This window comes from Physella acuta, unplaced genomic scaffold (assembly GCF_028476545.2).
Source record: "Physella acuta isolate Inbredline_101_S28 unplaced genomic scaffold, ASM2847654v3 ptg000186l, whole genome shotgun sequence".
In the NCBI taxonomy this organism is placed as follows: Eukaryota; Metazoa; Mollusca; class Gastropoda; family Physidae; genus Physella; species Physella acuta.
The window spans coordinates 919,702-944,940 of record NW_026731705.1 but is presented as its reverse complement, the minus strand read 5'-3'; the positions used below and the strand labels follow the sequence as shown (position 1 = coordinate 944,940).

The 25,239-nt window shown below is 35.5% G+C and overlaps 3 protein-coding genes across 3 annotated transcripts in view; all 3 read right to left on the bottom strand.

Annotated features, from left to right (window-relative positions):
• Positions 1 to 25,239, bottom strand: part of LOC131936755 (uncharacterized) — a 179,974-nt gene that overhangs the window by 69,343 nt on the left and 85,392 nt on the right. The window lies entirely within an intron of this gene.
• On the bottom strand, positions 16,486 to 19,107 carry LOC131936752 (uncharacterized). Its single transcript, XM_059293818.1, has one exon. The coding sequence runs from the start codon at positions 19,105 to 19,107 to the stop codon at positions 16,486 to 16,488; it is 2,622 nt and encodes an 873-aa protein (XP_059149801.1).
• LOC131936751 (uncharacterized) lies at positions 19,176 to 21,239 on the bottom strand. Its single transcript, XM_059293817.1, has one exon. It carries the CDS (start codon positions 21,237 to 21,239, stop codon positions 19,176 to 19,178), a length of 2,064 nt encoding a protein of 687 aa, XP_059149800.1.

Here is a 25,239-nt window from a genome sequence, read left to right as displayed (position 1 = left end):
ACAAAAAAAAACGTTCAGTAAAATGGGCGCCTATTACTTAATTCAACGGTTTAACTGCAATAGAGGCGATTTCCGGCGCCCCGGCATTCGATTGACCCAGATTGACCCAGGTCACTATAAGCACTAAGGCGCCTACATCCGTTTTAAAGAGCGTCCTACACTAGGTGCACATTTGGTAATTACATTCGAGAAATAAACGAAAACCAGGGGTCGCCCCGGCTCCCCAATGGCACTGTTAGCTTCAGCTCCTTACACATGTGCGGCTGCTGAATGGTGTCCTACATCACAATTACGACGGGAGATCAACCTGCACTCAATTTTTCCATACATCACTCAGGCTTTAGAGTAGCAATCTCGCACCCCAACTACTAATATTCCTACTATTTAAGAATTTATGAACACCTTTAGCAGACTTCCCTTTATTAACCTGATTCGTATGAAACATCTTCAGCCTTTTTCTCTCTAAGTTGGGGTTGGCACCACACATTCAAGACCTGTGTGGAAAAAAGAAATTTACAGGTAAGTGTGAGTTGACAGTATGTTGTAGATACGCCTCTTTTATACTTTTTCCTTAATCAACATTGAAAGCTAATACCACTCAACTTTTTTGTTTTACAGAAGATGAAATCAGCGCCATGGGGAGAGATATAGAGGAATACGGTATCAATATACCAGCATTTAGCGAAATTGGAGGCATTCTTGAGAATGAAGTAGGTGAAATTTAGCTTCATTATTTTTATTGATATTCTTTATAGGGATTGCCATACATTTGTGTTATTCTTATGCTATAAGACAGACATGTTATTCATCCACTGTATGGCATGTATTTACCTTATCACTTGAACACTGCATGACATATACCCACCTTTGTTTCAGCAGACAGCACATGACGCAGCATGTAAGTTGTACCTTCAGTTTTTTAACACCTGTTAGAGGATTCTCAACCACAGATATTTGCTCTGTTTGTAGTTTACGTGCGTGTGTATCAGATACAAGTTATCACACTCGGGAAATATTTTATCCTCATCCTAATTACCTTTTATTTTTATCCTAATTTACTAATGATTTTACTAGATTTCTATTGAATTTTCAAGTTGTCTAATGATTACACCACAAGTTGTTTCATTAATTAATGAAATGTTAAGTGGCACTTTTTAAAGCATTGTCCCATTTATTACATAATGCATGCAATGTTGTCGTCCACTTGTTGAATGTCCACTTGGGGATGTTGTGGTCTACCTTTCAGTGCATGCAGCTATTATAGCCATCAATGAAGCCGTAGACCAGCAAGTGGAGCAGACACATTTACTGCACTAAACAACCCGTCAGCCATGTTGGTGAACCTTGACCCCAGCAGCCAGCAGCAATATCAGCTCGCACTGTTTGAAGCCAAGGCTGTCAAAGCTGAAAATGCTCGGAACAAGGTTGTTGACATGTCATTTATATATATATATATATATATATATATATATGCTATATATGACATATGTCACTGCTAGATATGTCATCTGTCATTAATATACATGTCATCTACTATTGCTATGCATGTTATCATCACTGACAGAAACAAGGTTGTTTGCATTTGATCTGTCATCGGTATAAACGTCATCTGTAATTGCTATGAACTGAATCTTAATGCAGTCTGTTAAATCTAGGACTATTGTTGTTAGCTTGTCATATGTCTCTGTAAGTTACATGTTGTCGCATCTGTCATAGCTGGAGAAAAAGTTGTTACCAGGTCAGTCCTATTTTCTATGACGCTGTTTTTATTAAATTTTGTATTCTCATGTGATTCATTTACTATAATCTTCCCTTCAGAACAGTGATCAAGCAAGGTCATCTAAAACTGATGTCTATGGACAGTTACTTACTCAGGCAGAAATCCAAGGCAACATAAGTAAAGTCAACAGTAAGTGATCAATGGGTTGTCTACTTTAGCTGCCGTTTAGTCCTACACAGGGTTTCGCTCAACATCTGTAAAGAGCTATTATACACCTTTTAAGATTTCGTTAACAGAGTAACATATTTTATCTGGTTGATAGAACTGTTTTTTGTGGATTATTTATATTAACTTAATAGAAACACTTCTTGCTGAACTATATAGCTTTATTACAAATATTTACACGTCTTGGAGTTGAGACAATGAACAGAAATCCATAGTTGAAATAATCCAAGAACAATGCACGAACAGAGTGACGTTGTGTCGGCTTATATTCTTCTATACAAGTACACACACTTGTCCACCTTACACTCCACTTTTATATCCTCCATTCTCTAACCTAACGTCAGTGAGCGATATAACAAAAAGCATGGAAAGACATGATTAGTCGCTTACATAGTCCTTCTGTTGGCCAGGTACTCAACTTTCATACACGTTCATGCTAAATACAATATAGATACACATTACCAAAAGTACAGTCTGTTACAAATAAGTCATTTGATTATATGTCTGTATAATATTTCATTGAGATTTTTTATTATACAGAATTAACTCAACAAACTCTGACTGAACTTGTTGAAGCTGTGGCTAACGAGGACGAGAGTGCTGTGTTAACTGCCTTACTGTCGCCTACCCTTGGCTTAGAGAACGTCAACGATGAAAAAATAAAATTGTATGTTAAGGCATTATCACATCTGTATCGGGAAAAGCCGCAGGCAAGTGATGAATATTTGAAAAAAGTGCGTCTTTTGCAATACCTTAAAGACCTTAATAAAATCGGCCTAAGAAGAAATTCGAGGAAATAAAAAAATTGTTTCCGTCCTCTGACATTGAAGCAAGTGACTTGGGTTGTATAAGAAATGTTCTGTGTTCTGATTATGTAAGTTACATCAGCAATCTATGAAACGTTCTGTTCGTTGACCTTTTAATAAAATGCATTACCATCTTAGAAAAAAGTCAGTTAATTTTTTTTATTATAAGAATGGACGGTCTTAGAAAATTCCGTATTTTGGCCCCAAAATCAGTGACCTAATCGATCTAAGATATTTCGTGTTCTCTGCAGGATGGTCTGGCAGATGAAGCTTTGAGTAAAGAAGAAATACAGATGGTTGTGAATGAAGCAAATTCAGAAATTGATGATAGAAATGACGAAAGTTATGAAAGTAATGAAAGTGATGAAAGTGATCAAAGTGATCAAAATGATCAAAGTGATCAAAGTGATGAAAAGGATCAAAGTGATCATAGTGATCAAAGTGATCAAAGTGATCAAAGTGATCAAAGTGATCAAAGTGATCAAAGCGATCAAATTTTTATTATTTTTTGATATGGTTTAGCTTTTGGGCACTGAATGAAGGAATGACTATGGATTTTTTTTTAAATCAATAGTTTTTTAAATATCGATTTTTTAAAAAACGTCCCATAAATGGGACGCTAGCAACGAACGGCCCCATGTACATTTATTGAAAAATAAAATCATTTATCACGAAATTTGGCTAATCACGCGAAAATTAAGCTGTATACTGATTTTTTATTGTTAGACCAATGATTACATTGTTTAGGACAGCTAAAAATAATGATAATGATCAATTGGGTTAGCCATACCATGGTCTAAAATGCAGAAATTTTGTTTCAAAAGTCTAGTTTTCTTTCAATCTACCATCCATCAAAGTGAACAACACTTGGAAATAAGTAAAGCTATGACTAGTACATCTAATTATACACACATGATCACAAATATTGTTATTATTCATCGAAACTGTAATATAATTAAATATAAATAATTGATTTTTTGGGGGGCGTACTTGAAATTTTCAGGAGGGGGGGGGGACTTAAATTTCAGGGGAAGGGTGGACATTGGTAAAAGTATGTTTTGTATATAAATTCCATTTTGTTCTGCCCCCCGCCCCCCCCCCCCCCCCCGCCCCTCTCTGAAATGATGCCTAAAAGAAACTCTGCCCTCAGTGAATTTGCAAAAGACGATCCGGTTCAGTCCCAGATGTTATCCAGCCATCTTCTTTTTTGTTACCCTCGCTATCCCCCCCCCCCTCACAGGCGTACATTAGGACATCCGACATCTTATTTCTAGGGCCCGGATCTGTCTCTGGGGGCTTGTATTGAGTGTTCATGGCTCTCATCCATGTATGCACCTCACTATGCGAACAGCTCCCAATCTAACACCAGGAATCTCCTTAAAAAGTTAACAAAGTAAAACTGGTATCGGGAACCTTTGGAGGGGAATATTATTGGGGCATGACAACTGTACACAGCTAATTCACCTTTCTGCTATATTTAGCTTGAGCTCTCTTATATGAAGAGAGTTAACCAACCCCCTTGACTGAATCATTGCACCTCAATCGTGGCCATTGTTATTATTCAGGTTTGTTATAATTTTAATATCACGCGCTAGTAAATTTACAGCAGTACTAAATTAGTTTGTATTCAATGGTATTAAATACTTCAGTAAGTGTAATTCTGAAAACTTAAAAATAAAATGTAAGTTTTTCAATATTTGCAATTTTTTAATACAATAATATATAAGAAAATATACCTCAAGGTCATAATTAAATATCTACTAATACTACTTAACACCCTAAAGTCAACAGTTAACAAAGTCAGCAATTGTTTCACCATAATTATCCATTTAACATAAATATTTGCATCTGTGTTTCTCGCTAGTGTCCAATAAATGTGTCGTTTGTGTAACAATCTGCATAAATATAGGTCAAGGTCATAATTAAATATCTATAAATACTACTTAACACCCCAAAGTCAGCAGTTAACATAGTCAACCATTGTTTCACCATAAATAACCATTTAACATAAACACTTGCATCTGTGTTTCTCGCTAGTGTCAAATAAATGTGACGTTTGTGTAACAATCTACATGGGGCCATTCGTTGCTAGCGTCCCACTTATGGGACGCTTGTTGTACACTTGATATTACGAAGTAGTAAAAAAAAATTGTTATTCTTAAATTTTTATCAGATAGAAATATGGTACTGCTACAAGTTTCAAATGTATTTTGCACTTAAAATGTTAATATTTTAGAAGATATGCATTTTCCTGTGCGCATGTTTTCTTTTTTCCGCCATTTTGACAAGTCCTGCAAATCCGGCCCTATAACATTTTTCTAAGTTAATTTTTTTCACAAAACACACAAAAATTCAATAGTCTAACCATTTTCAAATACAATGAAACATAATTTGTGTTTTAACTAGTTTTTAGTAAATTTTAGCAATTTTTTTTACAAGCGTCCAATAAGTGGGACGCTAGCAGAATATGGGTTAAAAATTAAATGTAAGTTAAAAGTGCAAGGGTTAAATGAACTTATATCTATGTTTGTATATATATATATATATATATATATATATATATATATATATATATATATATATATATATATATATGTTACCAAGAGTATCTGAATTCCACTGCCGACAGCGCCAAATGTTACCAAGAGTATCTACCGGCAAGCCAAATGTTACCGAGTGTATTTACTTGTGCTATCTTTGACCAGCACACAACATCGACCACAATACAGATACTCGAAAGCACAGGGTTACATTGATCTCTTTATTACATGAATCAATAGAAATGCTCCACATAGCAATGCATCAATGTTCCACAAGAATACAATGAACCAACTGACCCCCACTGACCTCACTAGTCCTCACATATCAGAATGCACGTGTCCATCGTTCCTATCCTCACAAATAACAACACGTCTACCCAGTTCAGTCTCCAACTCAGTTCTGCCGCTTACTACCAGTCGCCTTCCCATATATCCCCTCGTATAGCGTAATCCTTTCCATTCGTTGCATCAGACTATGAACTACGCAGTTCTGTCGTATCGCTTCCCAAACTACGCCATGGCTTTGTGTTCGTTATCAGTCCACACCCCCTGTATCAGTTGCATCAGACTGTATTGCGTTCTTATCAATAGTCTCTAGTAACTACACTAGTTACATATATATATATATATATATATATATATATATATATATATATATATATATATATATATATATATATATATATATATATATATGTATCTATGTATTTTAACAGATGATGTTTATTATCCACCATTAACGAGGGCGGTACGTTGGGTTTTTTTAAAACATTACTTTGGTTTATTTTATTACAGTAAAAGGGTGTATCTGCAATTAGGGAAACAAATAATAATATATCATAAATTGTACGCAGCGTAAGAATTGATGTTTTTATCCCGAGCATTCGTTGGCACACACCATTGAGCTAACAGATAAAAGAAAATTGATTAAAGTTTGGATTTAGCACGATAGTTAAAACGTCATAGAACACTTTAACAGTGTAAGGTGTGGGTTATGTAAAGGTTGTGTTTCTTTTACTTTTGGGAGCTGGAGTTCCTAAATATTATGTGGACCACAGCATTTAAGTTTACTATTCCAAGCTACAGTAGAAGAGGGCAAAGTTCGACAATATACTAAAATTAAGTATATATCGAAATTAATCCTTAGGCCTAACGGTGCAATGTTTTACTTTATTTAATTTTTTTTTAAATTTAAATTTTTGTATTTATATTTCACTTTTGTTTTAGCTAAATGAACCGGCGTTGTCAGTTAGTAAGTTTTTTTTATACTTTAGTTTATCAGTATAAGCAACGTTGTCATTGCATTTTCTTTAGTACCCTTTAATTCAAGACATACAATTTAGAACTAAAACAAAAACATGATAAAAGTTATTTGCCTCGCTATTTAACAGAAGAGATTAATTGTAATTCAAGATTTTAGTGTTAGAACTCGTGGTTTAAAAATAAATCTTTCTTTTTAAAACTACAGACCCACGACTTCTAGCTAAAGCCGACACCCAGCTGATCGTCCAGTCTCCCAGCACTGAGGCCGCCTTTAGAACACAGATGGAGTTTGTCGTCAATCTCTCCAGGGAATACGACAGGAATGACGTCAGCATAACGGTCAATATTATAGGAACCGTACAGCACCGCTCTGTTGATTCAACATCATTCCCGGAACAGATTACGTTTGAGCTGGTATGTCTAGCAAAAAAATGTAATTGAAAAAATAAATATATAAAATAAACATATATATATATATATATATATATATATATATATATATATATATATATATATATATATATATATATATATATATATATATATATATACAGAGAGAGAGAGAGAGGGTAGAGAGAGAGAGAGAGACATAGAGAGATTCATTCTTGATTGTACATACACATTAATTTTTGCACGATTACAACCGTTCCTACTATACTCTGTCTACTAATGTTTTATAATATTTCCTCTACCAGATAGTCTTGCAGGCCAAGTATTTGGCACGCCGTACAAACACTGCCGCGGCGCTACGAGAAGCCGGGGATACTCTGACATTCCGTGCGAGACAGAACATGCAGAAGATCGCTATTGTCATCACTGATGATAAGTCCGACAACCCAAATAAAACGCAGACGGCAGCAGTGGCGCTAAAACAGTCCGGCGTTAGGGTCATTGCTATAGGTGTGGGTGACGCCAACATGGGGGAGCTGAACGTCATAGGATCCACACCTGATGACGTCTACTACGTGGACACATTTGACGTCCTGAAGACGATATATAAAAAGATTGTGAAGCTGACTGAGGTTTGTATAATTAATTTGAATAACCGTTATTGATCGGTTGCATGTTTACACCCTATATAATTTATATACTCTCTCTTTAAATACTATACTGTTATACTTACTTTTTATATACGTTTTCAAATAGGAGCAGTAAATGTGAACTTAAAGCACCAACTGTGAATACCAGTTGTACAAAAATAAATGAGAAGGCGCTGCAAATATTTGTTTTATTTAGATATTTTACAATGTTATTTTAATGTGTGTGACGGCAGACTAGTTACAGGAGAAATAAAAAGTTTTGAAAGGTTTAGTTAAATCAACTTTTTTTGACGTCGTTGTTGTACTGACCAAGGTTGTTGCATGAAAGGATACTTCACTCATACAAACATTATGAAATATGCTAAAAGTACAAAAAATAATAATATAAAAAACAGATAATGATTCCTAAATATCAAAAAATTTGATTTCAAAATTGTATATATATTTTTTTTAATTCAATACATTTTACCATATTTCTAGGAATTAGAAATGTATGTGATTTTTACAAAGTATCAATTATATAATATAGTGACCCATGGTTTTCTTTATAGTTATTTAAATAGTAGTGTATTATATATTTAAAGAAAATCTTTTATTTTCTTCTTTTTGGTGCATTATTACACAAAAGCTTATTATTAAAACGTTTTTTATGCATTTTATTATTATTTTTTCAACATAAACACATTTTTGTGTAATACTTGTTAAACTTAGATATGGAGGAATGTATACACAAGATATTTGACACTCTTGTAATTGCACAATTTTACTTAGGTCCTTTAATTTTTTCATTATGCATCAACGTTCTGTTATGTCAAGAACACTAACTGAACAATTGCATTACGTCTGCGAAAAATAAAACCCATTGGAACCAAAGTTTGTTTTGACCTTGTTGCTATGCAGGTATCTAGGTCACCCGCTAGTGAAAAGAATCTTCATGAAATGATAATGTTAGAGTTGTTTCTATCACAATACATTGAAGCTATAATTTGGAAAACAGTCAAAGCAAATGATGGCACATTTTCTGGAATTAATCAAAATACTGTAAAAATAAATGTACGTTTTAAAATTAGATTTCTATGTTTCCTTTTTTTTGTTGTTACATTTTTTTTCACCCCAGCATCGATCTGGAATTGATTTGTTAGCGAATTTTAAATCATCTCGTCGGCAGCCCGCACTTCAGTTGTTTCAATGTCAAGGTCAAGATAATTTTCCTGGAAATCGTAAAATACGTTAGGTGTACCTACTTATTCAAGTGGACTTGGGTGTTTCAAATGCTTATATTTTAAATGTAATATATGTCCTTATATTTCCGGCATGTTGTTATTTTCTTGTAGCATGGCTACATCCAGTATTACCAGCAGACCAACAATTCACGGTTTGTATACTCGTCGAATATTGATTGGACACTGGCTTTCCTGGAAATCCACAGAACCTAGAAAACTAATATGGTATTGATTACTCACTCGAGCGAAGCGAAGGTCAAGGTTAAATGTGCGAACTGGCTCAAAGACAATCATAGAATATTCATAAAAACTTAGTGTATTCAGCTAGTGGTGCACTTAGTTGTGCATTTTCTTATTTGTGCATTCAGTGGTGCACTAAATTCTGATCGTCAATGGTGCACTCATTATTGCTTTTAATTAGTAGTGCACTCATTTATTGCTGCACCTATTAGTTTTCATCAATGGTGCATCTATTGTTGCACTTAATTTTTATTTCAATCATCGATACATTAAGCTGTGACATTAGTAGTTGTCAATAATAGTGCACTGATTGTTACACTTAATTAGAAGTGCACTCAGTTACTGTTGCACTCAGTGGTGCACTCGGTTGACGATGCACTCAGTTTGTCCTATAAGTTAATGTTCCAATGATCAAGTGGAGCACTTTTGCTTCTGTGCGGTGCATTCGTGGCACATATTGCTTGCAATCGGCGCAATTTAAAGTTTCTCTAATTTTCTTTAGTGATGATTTATTTCTTTATCTATAAAGCTTACTATAACACGAAAAAATGGAAAATCAATTCTCTAAACTTGTAAGGAAATTAGAACTACTTATCTCATGTGAATAGAAACATCACTCAATCCAAAAATAAGGAGGGAGTGGTAAAGGCTGGTTATAAATATGGTAAAAAAATGTTGTTGGTGGAAAATTTCCACACAAATACAGTTTCAAGCAAGATTTTTAAATACAGGCCTATTTTCTATAAATTAAGAGATACTATTAGCACATTTGCATGTGGCATCAATCATAGTTCATCATGTGAATTCTCCATCTACAGACTTAAATAACAACTACACAATTTGTTTTTATATTATCACTAATACTGAAGGAAATTATTGTGTGGACCCGAAACACGCATGAATTAAAACCTATATTTCATCAAAATTATTTACTATATATCGTTTTAAATACACATGTTTAAACTTTAACCATCTCAATTTATGTCTGACTCTAGAAACTGTCTACTAGCATCGTGATTTCATACCAGCCACCATTCTCTGTTGATTCACTGCTACTAGATTTAGTCTACTACAAGCCTACCGCACACGACAAGAGTAAGCTGTATGTTACGTGTATAGTAAGAAATTACACAGCAAGATTTATATTCTGTGATCGATCCCAAAACATACTTATCGAATCACACGATTTTAGTAACAACTTGAATAATCTCAAAGTAAAATAGGCCTGTACGTGTTACAATCGTCCTCTTCCTAATGTGTCACAAGGATGAAAGATTCAGGCATCTCTACCCCCACCCCCATCGAACAAAAAGGAAATATACCCCCTCCCCCCAAAAAAATAAAGTGCCCCCCCCCTTAATGGAGAAAAAAGTCTGGAAGAAACACTGGATAGATGACACAACAAAACTAGTCAAATGTGTGATGATATACTGCTAGGTAAGACAACTAAAGCCTTTACAAAGACTAGATGCACGGACTAGTCTAGAGCAGGGGTCGGCAACCTGCGGCTCGCGAGCCTCATGCGGCTCTTTTGATATCGAGACGTGGCTCTCCAGCTCCATTCACAAATATTAATAATTGTTTTATTTTATTTTCAAAACTCATCAAAATATTTTTCTGCAACACTCGGTAATGAACGATAAAATAATAAACATAAACAATAAACACTCGCTATTCTATTCGAATAGTTACGCCCTATATCAATGTACTTCCTATTAACTTGTCTATCCTATATCGCAACATTCAACTTCATGGTGGATATCACAAAGAAAATAAACGAGCTAACTGCAATACTGCATGGAAAGCAAAAATCCAGCCCATGCCTTGCTTAAAGAAGATGATTGTTTCAAAAAAAAAAAAATCATTTTGTTGAAGACACGGCGAGCGGTAAATTACCTTACTTCGAAAAATCTGGGGAAAAAAACATGCTAAAACCAACGCTACAATTTACATAAATCGCTTCAGCATTACAATAAACACAATGAAGAATGGGTTCACTGAGAGATTTGAGAAATTCAAAAGAACTTTGACGTTCTTCGTATATTCTCTCAACACAAAAACAAATAAGATTAACTTTGAGCTATTTGGAATTGATGCTGGTTTGCTTCAAATTAAATTGTTGAATTTGAAAACCAAACATTTGTTGAGTGGTAAGTTTATATAACTCTAGAGCACGTTAGAAGATTTGGAGATCCAGGAAAAGATGCACTTTTCACTGTACAACTGGACAGCTCTAAAAGAAATGCAGCGAGTTGTTGCACGATTATGTGACGCATGGAATAGTCTTCCAGGATGCTACCTAACAAATAATAATCTAGAGGCGTGCGTGGAACTGAAAACAAATTATGAGCCAGGTTTAGAAAAACTCTCAAAACTAGTGTGAATTAATATTAATTCATTTTTAAAGCTATTTATTTTAAATTATATATATATATATATATATATATATATATATAATAAAAATCAAATATAATATTAAAATAAAAATGTGTGTGGCTCTTCAAGAACTAAGAAATTTTGTAAGTTGTAACTTTTGGCTCTTCCGTCTCCAAAGGTTGCCGACCCCTGGTCTAGAGCATTTCATTATGCTCTAAACTATTTTAATTTAAAGATTAGTTAGGAGGCCGAATTATTTAAAACATGTTTTTGAGTATCTTATGTATCTTACAATACTTCCATCAGTTTTAGAAATAAAATAAAATAATTATTAATATGAGTGCATCGAGTTGAAGAGCCGCATCTTGACGTAGTGAGCTGAGGATTTTGGGCTATTAAGTTCAACTAAAACATGGGTCGACAACCTTTTTAGACGGAAGAGCCAAAAGCTACTATTTACAAAATTACCCAGTTTTTAAAGAGCCACAAACATTGTTATGTCGATAGTATAATCAATTGTATAGTGTTTGTTAAAAATTATATATATATATATATATATATATATATATATATATATATATATATATATATATATATATATATATTATAATTTTAAATAAATAGCTTTCATGATATGAAATAATCTCATTTGTTTCTGTGCTGAAAGGGTCTACTATAAAAGTCAGAGTGCTTGAATTTGTTTTGAATTGCTCAAATCTCTCAATGAAAACATCCTTCATTTTGTTTATAGTAATACTGAAGTGATTCATGTTAATAGTAGCATTGGTTTCATCACGATATTTTTTTTCCAGATTTTTCGTAATTAAGTAATTTACCGCTTTCCATGTTTTTAACCAAAAAAAAGGTTTTTTTTCTGAAACAAACTACTTCTTCAAGCAAGGCGTATGCTGGGTTTTCCTTTCAGCTTAACATTTAGCTCATTTGGTTTATTTATGATATCCACCATGAAGTTGAATGTTACAATTCCGAATGGACAATTTCATATAAAGTACATTGAATTAGGGAGTAACTAAATATTCTAATATATTAGCGAGTATTCATTGTTTATATTTATTATTATATCGTTCATTACCGAGTGTTGCAGAACAATATTTTCATGAGTTTTAACATTAAATTACAATAATTATTAATATTTGTGCATGGAGCTGAAGAGCCGCAACTTGACATCAAAAGAGCCGCATGCGGCTCGCGAGCCGCAGGTTGCCGACCACTGAACTAGAACAATAATTTTTTTAGATTATTTAGATTTAATTATGCGACAGAGAATGCGGTTTCACAATGCATCATGCAGTGAACTTTAAGACGTCTACACATTAAGTACTTTATAATGTTAAAGGTTTTGTATTTAAATTATTCATTTAAAAATAAATAATTCAAATATTTTTGAGCAAAAAGTATAAATACAATTCCTAAAAACATTAAAAAACACTTGATCAAATGTATATTATACAATATCTTATATTAGCATTAATTAATTGTAATTTAGAAGTATATTTAACAACTTTTGTGAGTACAATTATGGATTATTTCTCTTGAATAAAATAAAATGTATAAACGGAAATACTACCTACTAGAATCGGCACGTAGTTGCTGCATATTCATACTTAGGCTCAAACTTGACAAAAGTCGCATTTTGAGTTTCTTTCAGGCGACTATACGGTTGGGGGAGGATGGGGCGAGGGGGGGGGTGGTTGGCGGGTGGACTCAGGGACGTTCCTCTAACTTAAAAACAGCGTTGAACTCGAAACTATCGGGTTAGCAGTCTATCACTCCAACGCTAGGCCACGGAATCCCTTATTTTTAATGTAGTCAATTTAAATATAGAATGGTGTATTTGCGCATTATTTATAAGGAAACATTTAAAAAAACCATTTATAATAAAAGAAATTTAAATCACAGAAAATAATTAAAGGATCGGCATATCTATAACACGTGTAACATTTTAAAAATAGTATTTCACAGTGAAAATACTTGAGAATTAAATACAATTGTAATGGAATTAATCAGATTTTTTTCAATATTGTATTTTTTTTTATTTATCTACCTTGGATATGATTAAACTGAGACACAAAACAAGTATAAACAAGTAAACAATAATTATCATTAAAATTTTTTTTAAAAACCCACGTTTTCTGATTGAACTAAAAAGTAGAAAATAAATGCTATACATCACAATAATGCAAGCGATTGCTCTACTATAAGCGATCGCCAACTGCGTGCGCATAATGACAAAAAATGAAAAACGTGGGGTGCCAAAATAAAAGTTTTTTTCGATCATTGTTAATATAAGATGTTAAAGTTATATTACTATTGATTAGATAATACTATTGAGTTTTATTAAGGAGCTTGTAGAGAGTCAACAGTATTAGAAGCTGTAAGAAAATCACGACGCCCCACGTTTTTCATTTTAAGTCAAGATATCTGGTTAGGGTCGAGAGCAAACCCCTCTTGGTTCCCGGCAGTCTTGCACCTCTCCTCCCCCACGCTAATATGTAGGGGACTTGGGAGTCCGACATACCAGGCTCTTCTCTTGTATGTACTATCTGATTGGTTTAATTGGAATCACAACATGGCGATTTAATTTTTACGTTATTCAAATCAGCGAGTTAAGGGACTGCTAATTAGCGTGTTACTTCAGAAAGGAGAAAATATGCAGTGGCGTAGCTACCGTAAATCGAAAGTAAGCAAGGCATAGAGGCCCAATGCACATAGGGGCCCTTATAAATAAATTGGAGCTATTCCATTGGAATTTTAGTATTTGTTTTAGGTATATATAATTTTAAAAAGCAAACAGAAATCCAGTTTATTTTGTACTGTAGAAATAATTTAAGGGCTCAAGGTATTTCTTACTGCACCGGCAGTAGCATTTGGGGGGGGGGGGGGAAGGGGTGGGGGGCGAACAGTTCCCTAGTTTAATAATAACACTACAGGCGTTGCTGCATGGTTGGGCAAGCCATTGAGAGAATTAATCTATACATAAACTTGAATTTTGTCTCTTTTATGAGATAAGCATCCGGCACTCGTAAGTTTACATTTATCGCTACAAACTTTAACTGACTGGGAAATTCTCTACCCCACTTAACTGACAGCAGATTTCCCTCCCCCCTTTGGACCACGCCTTTGGACGCTACTGTATTTGGTTACTTAAAAAAAATTAACTCTAAGCCTGCAACATCTTGACAAAATTGCGGGTTAGTAGACCTACATAATAATATACTATAAATACACAATCAGAACGTATATAATCCTGAATGTACAAAATGTTATAATATTTTTTAAAACCTTCTTTATATATATATATACTAGCCGTCCCGGCCAGGCGCTGCCCTGGCCAGTTCAAAAGAAAAACAACCTGTAAGTAAGTAAAGAGCAAGGTGACTACTGCATGCATCGAGGTTAATTATAGATTTATTTCAATGAGCAACATTGACACAATCTTGTGAAAAAAACATTTATTTAGATTTAAAAATAATTTTAAAATATGCATTCAGTTTGCAAAAGGAAAGATTTTTATACAATTTTTTTTACATGAAATACGCTTACAATTTTCTTCAATTTTTAGATTTTAATATATTAGATTGCTATTAATTTATCAACAAAATGTTAATCCACAGATTTTACGAAAAATTGATGTATTTAAATTAACATTCAACTACAATAAAACAGCTTATATTATAACTTACCTAAATATATATCTAATACATATAAAAAAGAGTAAATTTTAAAATAATCATTTTACAATTTCTTTATTATTACAAAATATAAATGCTGGTAAAGCTCTCCATACTGTGTATTACCTAAGTTAAAGTTAACTTTAATTATCAAAAATGCGTAACTATGAAATACATCCTAGTTTAATCAACGGTAATAACATTAATAGTGAGCGTTTTACCGAATTTGAATAATTTCTACGTTAGATCAAATGAGTGTTATTTCATGCTATTTTACTCAGTCTTTATTATTTACAGATGATACGTAGCAAGTCTCTTTTTATTAAATGTCCGCAATATTTTCGATTTAAATACTTATATTTTCCTCCAAAGATTACATTTTACACCCATAGCAAATATATAGGTTTGTTTGTTTGCTTAAAATAGCTACAATGCATTTGAGTTTAATTATAAGATACGTATCATTTTGCATTAGATGTAGTTTTAATATTTTTGTAGAAACATAACCATACGCATTACAACCAGATCACTTTTAATCCATTTTATGTAATAACGTACATATAAAGTAATTTTCAAATTAAAGCATCACAATACAAAATAATATACACAAATCTAAGGTATATACATAAATAGGTATGATTTAATTTAAGGGTTAGAGGTAAGTTACTAATAACTGTTAAATAAAATTTCCATAGATAATTCTCTTTAGGTTCCCGTAACCGTACACACGATGGCACGAAGAATGTGAAAATATCGGCTTAGTACTTATTTCACAATGCTTTGGTTTCCAAATCGACACAGCTTATACTACTTAATTTAGAACCATCTGTTGTTTTCTTTTTTCAAATACGCAGTCCATGCGCTAAAAATAAAATAGAAAAAATAAAGAAACACCTTCTTAACTCTTACATTTTACATTGAGTTAAAAAGAAAGAAAAGTGTTTAGTGTAGACTATTGACATTACCTAAATCTTCCAAACATTATAACAGCGAACATGAGCTCACACTCAATACTAAAACATTTAAAAAGTTATGTTCTTTAACATTGATTTAAAAAACTGTATTACTTAAAACTTATATACAGTGTACAAATGAAGAAACAATCCATAATTTACACAAAGCAATTACTTATTGATTTGTAGATAAGGCAAATTATTTGAATAAATACATAGCTGATAAACTTTAATTCATTGGTTACACATGCAACGTACAGAAATTGCTCTGACAATTTTATCTGCCCTGATATGTTCTAAATTCGAACTTCATGCAGCGCAAATAGAATTTGTTGAACTGCAAGTCAAGCTGTTGGATATTTATATTAGATAAAATGGTATATTTTCTTGTATTTTGGTGCAGTTGTCTATAAAAGAGCTTTCTGGTAAACTATATTTTTCGTCTTTCCTTCTGTTGTTAGAATAAAAAGGTTGTTTGGATTTCCGACCCTCGAACAGGCAACATACAATTGTCCATGAGGGAAGCAAGGGGTTTCCAAATTGACTCCTACCACGGACATTGACTGTCCCTGGGCTTTGTTCACTGTCATGGCGAATGCCAACTGAACGGGAAATTGTAACCTCTTAAAATCAAAAGGAAGGTCTGTGGGAATTAGTGGAATTCGTGGTATAAAAACATCCTCCCCTTTCCCAGATCCATTCATTATAGTAGCTTCGATTATATGTGAATACATTTTTTTTATGCTTAGTCTGGTACCGTTACATAACTTTGGCGGATCAAGGTTTCTTAGTAGAATAATAGGAGATCCAACTTTAAGTGTCAACTCATGCAGAGGCATTCCGCTGGGTTGCAGGGAGTTTAAAAATTCGGTCGGATAATGTACAGCCTGGTCAGGATCCAGCACAGTGTCTACAGACTTATAAATCCTGGTATCTCCAGGTAGCAAGTTTTGAATTTCTATGTTAAGCTTGAAAACCAATTCATTTTTTGGAGCCAGAATTACACGCTCACAAAGCCATTGGTGATTTTTGAAATTTGCTTCTAAATTAGGATAGACGCTGTCTTTAAGTTCGTCACAGGTTCTCACTAATTTGCAGAAATCTTTTGAAAATTCAATAAGTCCGGTTATTTTGTCTTGTTTTATTTTGCCGTTTCCGACATCTAAAAGTTGCAAAGCAAATCTATTAGCAGAGGAATCGCCGCTTAATTTTGCCCTCATGTTTTGCTTCAATTTAAGCTCTGTTATATCATTCCAGAGGTAGGACGCCTTGAGGCAGGCGTTTAGCTCGTCGGCCATTGTTGATCTGGGAATTACGGGCAAAGTTTGCCTGAAATCCCCAGCCAAAACTAAAACGACTCCGCCCATCACGGCTTTATTTGATCTTAAATCTTGGAGTGTCCTACCCAGGGCCTCCAGTGCCTTTTTATGAGCCATTGTGCATTCGTCCCAGATGATAATGGCACACTGCTTAAGCAGCTTTCCTTTTTCGGATTGTTTAGATATGTTGCAAATAGGAACATCTGAGTGAGGAATGTTCAAAGGCAACTTAAATGTTGAATGCGCTGTGCGGCCTCCTGTAAGTAGCGTAGCTGCAATACCCGATGACGCTACAGCTATGGCCAACTTTTGCTGTTGACGCACTTTTGCTAAAATGAGATTTAAAACAAATGTTTTCCCAGTACCTCCAGGGGCGTCGATAAATAAAATACCTCCTTCGTTTTGTCGGACACGTTGTAAAACTGTTTCGTATGCTAGTTTTTGTTCTGGTAGCAAAAGAGGTTCATTGATTGAAACGTATTCAGCTAGTTCTGCGACGTTGTAATTAGTTTCGCGAACTATTTCGGAGCAGGCCGCTAGATCCCTGTCAGGTGATGGTAGACCATATTCTCTGAGCAACTTACCATTGATTGAAGCGATGTGTTCTTCCAGCGCACATAGGGTTTGGTTGAAACTTTCTTGATTTGAATTCAAATCAACATTAAAAGTAGTTTGTCTTCTGATTTGAAAATCTTCGCTCATAGAAGTTTTGTATTTTTCCCACAGGTTGAGTGGATTTGACATTGAGCAAGATGTCAGAAGCAGACAAAATAAATGTCTTAACTTTTTGGGTGATTTTGTAGCACTCGCTTCTTCAAGCGCAGTGTCCCAATGTTTGTCATTTTCTAAGAGCCCTTGTCTCTCGCATGCCTCTCTAAACGTCTTGCACATTTGTCCATTCACATTTTTGAGATCGAGAAAAGATGTAGGTCCATGTTGCACATGAAGGAGTAAACGCAAGAAAAAGCATTCATCATTTGATGGGTGTACGGTGTACACGCGACCGAGAGCCGCGCAAGACCGGATTTCTGGGTGACCTTCAACAGCTTTACCCTGCTTGCGTCTAATAAATTTTTTTTTGGAATAGTTCCAAGTATAATACTGAGGAACGTCGCAGTACAAAAGAGTTTTAGCAAACGGGTCATTTTGGCACAGTTCAAAAAATGCAGTTAAGGTTGTTGCTGGTGGACTATTAACCTTATGCAGAAGATTGTCCGGCTTAAAATAAACTCTTTGTCCGTTCTCTAGATGTACGGTTAGATGCACAACTGTTGGTTCACGTTCATGAATTGGCATGCCTAAAATCCGCCACACGGCTTCATTACTACTTATATATCTGCCTAACTGGAAAGCAGTAACTTCATCAATTGAGGTTCCAGATTTCTTAAGTTCAAATACAGCCTGGTCACTGCCTTTGTGTATGTATTTGCAGATGTATTTGATGGACTTCACACTGCTGCACAGTTCTACATTTATATGTGCCTGAAATACTCGGCATAGAAAAGGGTTGTAGGGCACCACCCACCTGTTATCTATTTCAATTTCTTGATAGCCAGATGCACAGCGGGTGTTTATTTTTCCAGTGAATCCGCCATTTTGAGGCGTTCTTCTTCTGTAAAGCGGATAGCTGTCTGCTCCTGTCTGGGTCTCGTCCAAAAAACTCCTCGGATATCGTTTCGAACAATGACCGTTCACCATGCAGGGTGACATGTTATTCAGGACCCCACATGGTCCATGGATCATGTGCTTTAGAACTATTTCATATAAGATGGGATCTTCTACTGGATTTGGTAGTTCCGCACGTATGACTCTGTCAATGTCATTCGGTCTAATTTTCTCTTGCAACCAGACCAAAATATGTGCGTGGGGAAGACCTCTCTTTTGCCATTCAACTGTGTACACTGAGTTTCTCCGAATATGCCTGACTTGGTTATTAGGTTGATCATTTTTACCAGCTTCTGCCTAAAAACCCGAGCAATCAGGTCATGTCGATCAGTGGCGTTCTGTCCAGGCATTAAATTATTCCGTATTTCCGACCAACTTTTGTTACACGTGAATGTGATAAATAAATCTGGTCTTCCATACCTTCTGACATACGCCATGGCATCTTGAGAATATTCATGCATGTGGCGTGGACTACCGGTCACAGATGACGGAAGTATCACCATTTTTCCTATTTGATTCGGGTCAAAATCCATGGAGTTAATGTCATCTTTTAGATGAATGTATTCTTCACTTCGAAGTTTCGCTTGGTTGTAACGAATATACATCAAGCGCTCGCTTTCTATTTTAGCGTACATGTCAACAATAAATTGGTGAAATAGTTGTCTGCATTTCAAAATGTGGTTTTCCTCATTCTCTCGCAACATTATGCGGTAGGCATAAAATGCCATAGCTGAAACTTTCTTGTGAGCCAGAGCACTGCTCGTTAGAGGATCCACTTGCGGGATGCCACAGAAATAGCCATCTTCTCCTTGCCAGAAGATTAAGGGGTACTGAAGGGCATCGTACGACCTATGTGTTTCAACGACTCGCTGGAGCGTGTCGTTTCTTTTATGAAGAACTATATCTCTTCTTTCGAAATCGTTCCCAACCATCACGATGCCGACTTCATTCATTGTTGGTGCATTAAATCTCCCTGGGTGCTGACCCTGTGGCACTTTATCTGCCTTAATGATTATTTTATACTCATCCGTTGGCATTTTTTCAAGTGCGTTTTTAAATAGACGGATATATTGATTATTCTGGTGTAGAAACACTTGAAGGCTCTCAATAATAGGTTTTCTGACTTTTTGGACAGCTGCACATCTTTGGTTCACTTGTTTTTCTTCGTCTCCCATAAAGTAAATTTGAAGAAACTTTGATTCCTCTTCTTTTGCTGGAAGAAGTGACCCGATAAATTGGTGCACCTGCCCTTGAACTTTAAAAGTTGGCATGAACCCTTTTTCTCTTATTTCCTTAGTTGCTCCAAATGAAGTCATCTGGAAGCAACTGTTATATTTTCTAATATTTAATAAAAAATGCCGAGAGTGAGAGGTATCGCCGGACATTAAAGACTTGAGTGGCTCTGGGGGAGATTCTTGCTGAATCAGTTTGATTTTCCCATTAGAACAGCACATACCCGGTGGCTCTCCTTTCCACTTGACAGCTTTGCAGTGAGGACAAACAATTGCCATTTCTCCAATCATTATGTGTGGGTTATTGTCGTAGCTATTGTTTGCTTCGTAGTTTAGGGCCATCATTTTAAACTGCGTTTGATAATCTTCTCTTTCATTCAGCCTATTTCTGGTACTTTTAGCATCAAGTCGGGCTTCTCTCTCCTCAGTATTCTCATTATTTATTTTAATGGTCGTCCGGAAATTATCTGCCGTTAATCGAGCTTGCTTCTGAGAATCGTTTTCTGCGCTTCTATCTTGATTCCTCATTGTTCTCTTGGCAGCAAGCCTAGACTCAACATTCTCTGTAATTTCATGTAGTGCAGCAACACGATGCCTTAATAAATCAGTTGCAAGTCTTGCTTCTCTAACTTCAATGGTTTCGTTTGATCTCGAAGTTGAAGCTTTATCTCTCATAGCTTTTAACCGAGCCTCTCTGACTTCAGGTTTTTCATTTATTCGTGCTGCAGCAGCTTTATCTCTCGCAACTTTTAACCGAGCCTCTCTGACTTCAGGTTTTTCATTTCTTCGTGCTGCAGCAGCTTTATCTCTATCTGCATCTAGTCTAGCTTTTTTGGATTCTGGGGTCTCATTTTCTTTAAATGCTGCAGCTTTCTCTCTTTTATACTTTAGTCTGGCTTCTCGTTGCTCCAATATTTCAAAACGTGCAATATTTTTCGGAGGCATTTATGTGATAACGTTTAAACCTTAGTACATGATCTAAGCAGCTAAGCTGAAACGCCTTAGGTAATATGGTGAAACCTGGCAATCATTAAGGCCCATACCATTTACGCCACGTAGTGCCAGAAGAACAACAGCTATCGACGTGAGTCGTAAGAAAACGTGAGGACGATAGTAATGTTATTTGGCTGTCACAACTGCGACACACTGTAAAGTCGACACAGATGGTATTTGGCTGTCACAACTGCGACACACTGTAAAGTCGACACAGATGGTATTTGGCTGTCACAACTGCGACACACTGTAAAGTCGCCACAGATGGTATTTGGCTGTCACAACTGCGACACACTGTAAAGTCGACACAGATGGTATTTGGCTGTCACAACTGCGACACACTGTAAAGTCGACACAGATGGTATTTGGCTGTCACAACTGCGACACACTGTAAAGTTGACACAGATGGTATTTGGCTGTCACAACTGCGACACACTGTAAAGTCGACACAGATGGTATTTGGCTGTCACAACTGCGACACACTGTAAAGTCGACACAGATAGTATTTGGCTGTCAAAACTGCGACACACTGCTGTAAAGAGGGCAGCAAACAGTCTGATTTGAAAAAAAAAACAGTATTTTAATTTTCGTGTGCAGCTCATTTCAAGAAAATAACTAATTTTTTAAACCTTTAATTTTAATGCAACATGAGGTTATTAATCTATGTAACATAAGAAATTTAGAAACCTATATATACTCATTAAGTAGAGCATGTACATATTTTTTTCGCTACTATCGCTTAGCTTTGAGACTAAAAGTAATCGTTACCCCGACCTTAACCATAATACCGACAGAAACAAACTTTCATGCTACACTTAATTACCCTATCACTTATCATTAATGATAACTGTAATCTGAAATCTAATGTATTGTAAGCGTTTAATATACGACAGAAAGTAGGAAACTAAAAAGACACCCCACTTTAATGATAAACTGCATTCCCACAGAAGAAATACACACACACACACACACATATATTTTCTTTAAAAGCATAACTTAAATGCAAAAACTACTTGCTAGATCTAGATCTCTAACATATAGATCTATCTAAATGCATAAATATAAGTTGATAGGACACAAAAAGCTTAGAAACTCACCTGCGGTAGTAAAACTTTACACTGCTAAATGTACTGTTGTAACGTCTGTTTAAAAAAAATGTACGTACTATTGTGACGTAAAAAAAAGACAGCGTTCATCGTGTTTGGTGCGACCGACAAAAATGAATTCCACTCCGTGCGAAAAAGGACAGACAAAACGAACGCGCAAATGAAAGGAACAAATATTAACCTGCGGGAATTCCCGTTCCCGAATAAAGATGTCTTTTGTTACTTTACCTGTCTTTAATTAAAGGGAAGCTACTGTCATAATCTTTTCTACAAATGCAATGTGGTTTTATAAAGGGAAGTAATTGTGGTTTCCCTAATTTATCAAAGGGAAGTAAGTGCTATAGGACTAAATAAAGACATAATTAGAATTTTTGTAAAAGATGATATTTTTTTTAAAACTTGTGTTTAATGAACATGCCGACAATTATTACTGTAATTTGAAAAATGAAAATGATTTCCCAACACTTTCAATGGTAATTTTTAGCTCATAAATTTAGACAAATGCGCACGATAATTTTCTAACTTTTAAATTCGTACAATTCCAACGATATACAAATGCATTACATACAGAACTGAGCTTTATATATTAGATATATAAAGCTCAGTTCTGTATCGTGTGGCAAAAAAGTTTGTCGTTGACACTTCTATGGATTTAAGTGTTAGATTTTTTATCGTGCTCACAGTCTAAATTTACGAGTCAAAAAATTACCATTGAAAGTCTTTAAAAACAATTTTCATTCTATTTACTTAGAAGAATAATTTTCAATTATGAACGCGACATAAAATTTTTAAAAAGTGTATCGACGTTTATAAAATTTCTATAATTGTGTCGGAAATGTATTGACTGCACAGTTACTTCCCTTTAATAAAAAAAATTCTTAAGAAGAAAGAATTTACATTTTATTACTTTGTTTTTGGTGTTAAGAAAAAAAAATAATTTCATAATTAGCGGGGATTGATTAAGTGCAATGTCGTTAGGTATTTTTAACACTGCCTTTTATTTATTCTATACACTGTACATACTGTTCAATATTTTTTTTTAATCAATAACATTTAATAAGCTAGGTCCTTCCTACAAATCCTATATGTTTATTTCTTTCCATTTACGGATAAGCTTGGAGTATTATCATTTTTGTTCACTAAATTGAAACAGGCGCGTCCGCCGGCGCCCTTGCACGGTTCGATTTGGCACCCTGGGCTATCATGTGAGCGCCATGCTGCATAGTTTTGTTTTTAACAGTGCGATAGACTATGGGTAAGAAAGGTTACTATAGTCTTTAAGTGAATCAAATCCGGGCGTCCTCCGGCACCCCGACAGGGTGCTATTTGGCGCCCCGGGCCTTCCGGTGTACGCTATGGTATATACGTTCGCGTGAGTTCAAAAGACTATGAATAAGTTATGTACTATAGTCGTTTATTAAGTTCAATCAGGCGGTGACGTCATGGTGCGTCCTCTGGCGCCCAGACAGGGTGCTATTTGGGGTCCCGGGCCTCCCGTGTTCGGTTTCGCGCCTACGTTCATTAAAGTGAGTGCAAAAGACTATGAATAAGTTGGGGTACTATAGTCGTTTATTAAGCTGAAACAGGCGATTCCGCCCCGGGCTAGACTCTGAGCACTGTGCGTTTATGTTCGCGTTTGAGTTATCTTTGTGTTTTGGTTTGGTTTGCGTTATTGGTTGCGTTTTTGATTTGGTACGTTTTTGTTCTTTCTTTTTTCGTTTTCGTTTGTGTTTTATTTTCTTTGCGTTTGTATTTGTGTTTGTGGTTGGTTTTGCGTTTGTATTTGGTTTGTTTTCGTTTGTTTTTTCGTTTGTGTTTTTTTCTTTGGGTTTGTGGTTGGTTTTGCATTTGGATTTTGTTTGTTTTCGTTTGCTTTTTCGTTTGTTTTTTTTCTTTGTTTTCGTATTGGTGTTTGTGGTTGTGGTTGGGTTAGTTGTTAGGTTTTTGTTTTCGTTTGTATCTGTAATTGTGTTAGCGTTATGTTTGCGTTTTGTTGTTTTGGTTTTGGTTTGGGTGTGCAATGCCGGGTTTATGATGATTACTAAACACACAGGCAATGGTCTTTAACAAAAAGGTTTTTCACAGAAGCCAGAGCAGGGCCTGGCCGGGACGGCTAGTTTATATATAAACTGTCCGCTATATGGGCTAACAGGCTGTAACATGGAGTAACTGTCCGCTATATAGGCTAACAGGCTGTAACATGGAGTAACTGGCTGCTATATGGGCTAACAGGCTGTAACATGGAGTAACTGGCTGCTATATGGGCTAACAGGCTGTAACATGGAGTAACTGGCTGCTATATGGGCTAACAGGCTGTAACATGGAGTAACTGGCTGCTATATGGGCTAACAGGCTGTAACATGGAGTAACTGGCTGCTATATGGGCTAACAGGCTGTAACATGGAGTAACTGGCTGCTATATAGGCTAACAGGCTGTAACATGGAGTAACTGGCTGCTATATGGGCTAACAGGCTGTAACATGGAGTAACTGGCTGCTATATGGGCTAACAGGCTGTAACATGGAGTAACTGGCTGCTATATGGGCTAACAGGCTGTAACATGGAGTAACTGGCTGCTATATGGGCTAACAGGCTGTAACATGGAGTAACTGGCTGCTATATGGGCTAACAGGCTGTAACATGGAGTAACTGGCTGCTATATGGGCTAACAGGCTGTAACATGGAGTAACTGGCTGCTATATGATCTAACAGGCTGTAACATGGAGTAACTGGCTGCTATATGGGCTAACAGGCTGAAACATGGAGTAACTGGCTGCTATATGGGCTAACAGGCTGTAACATGGAGTAACTGGCTGCTATATGGGCTAACAGGCTGTAACATGGAG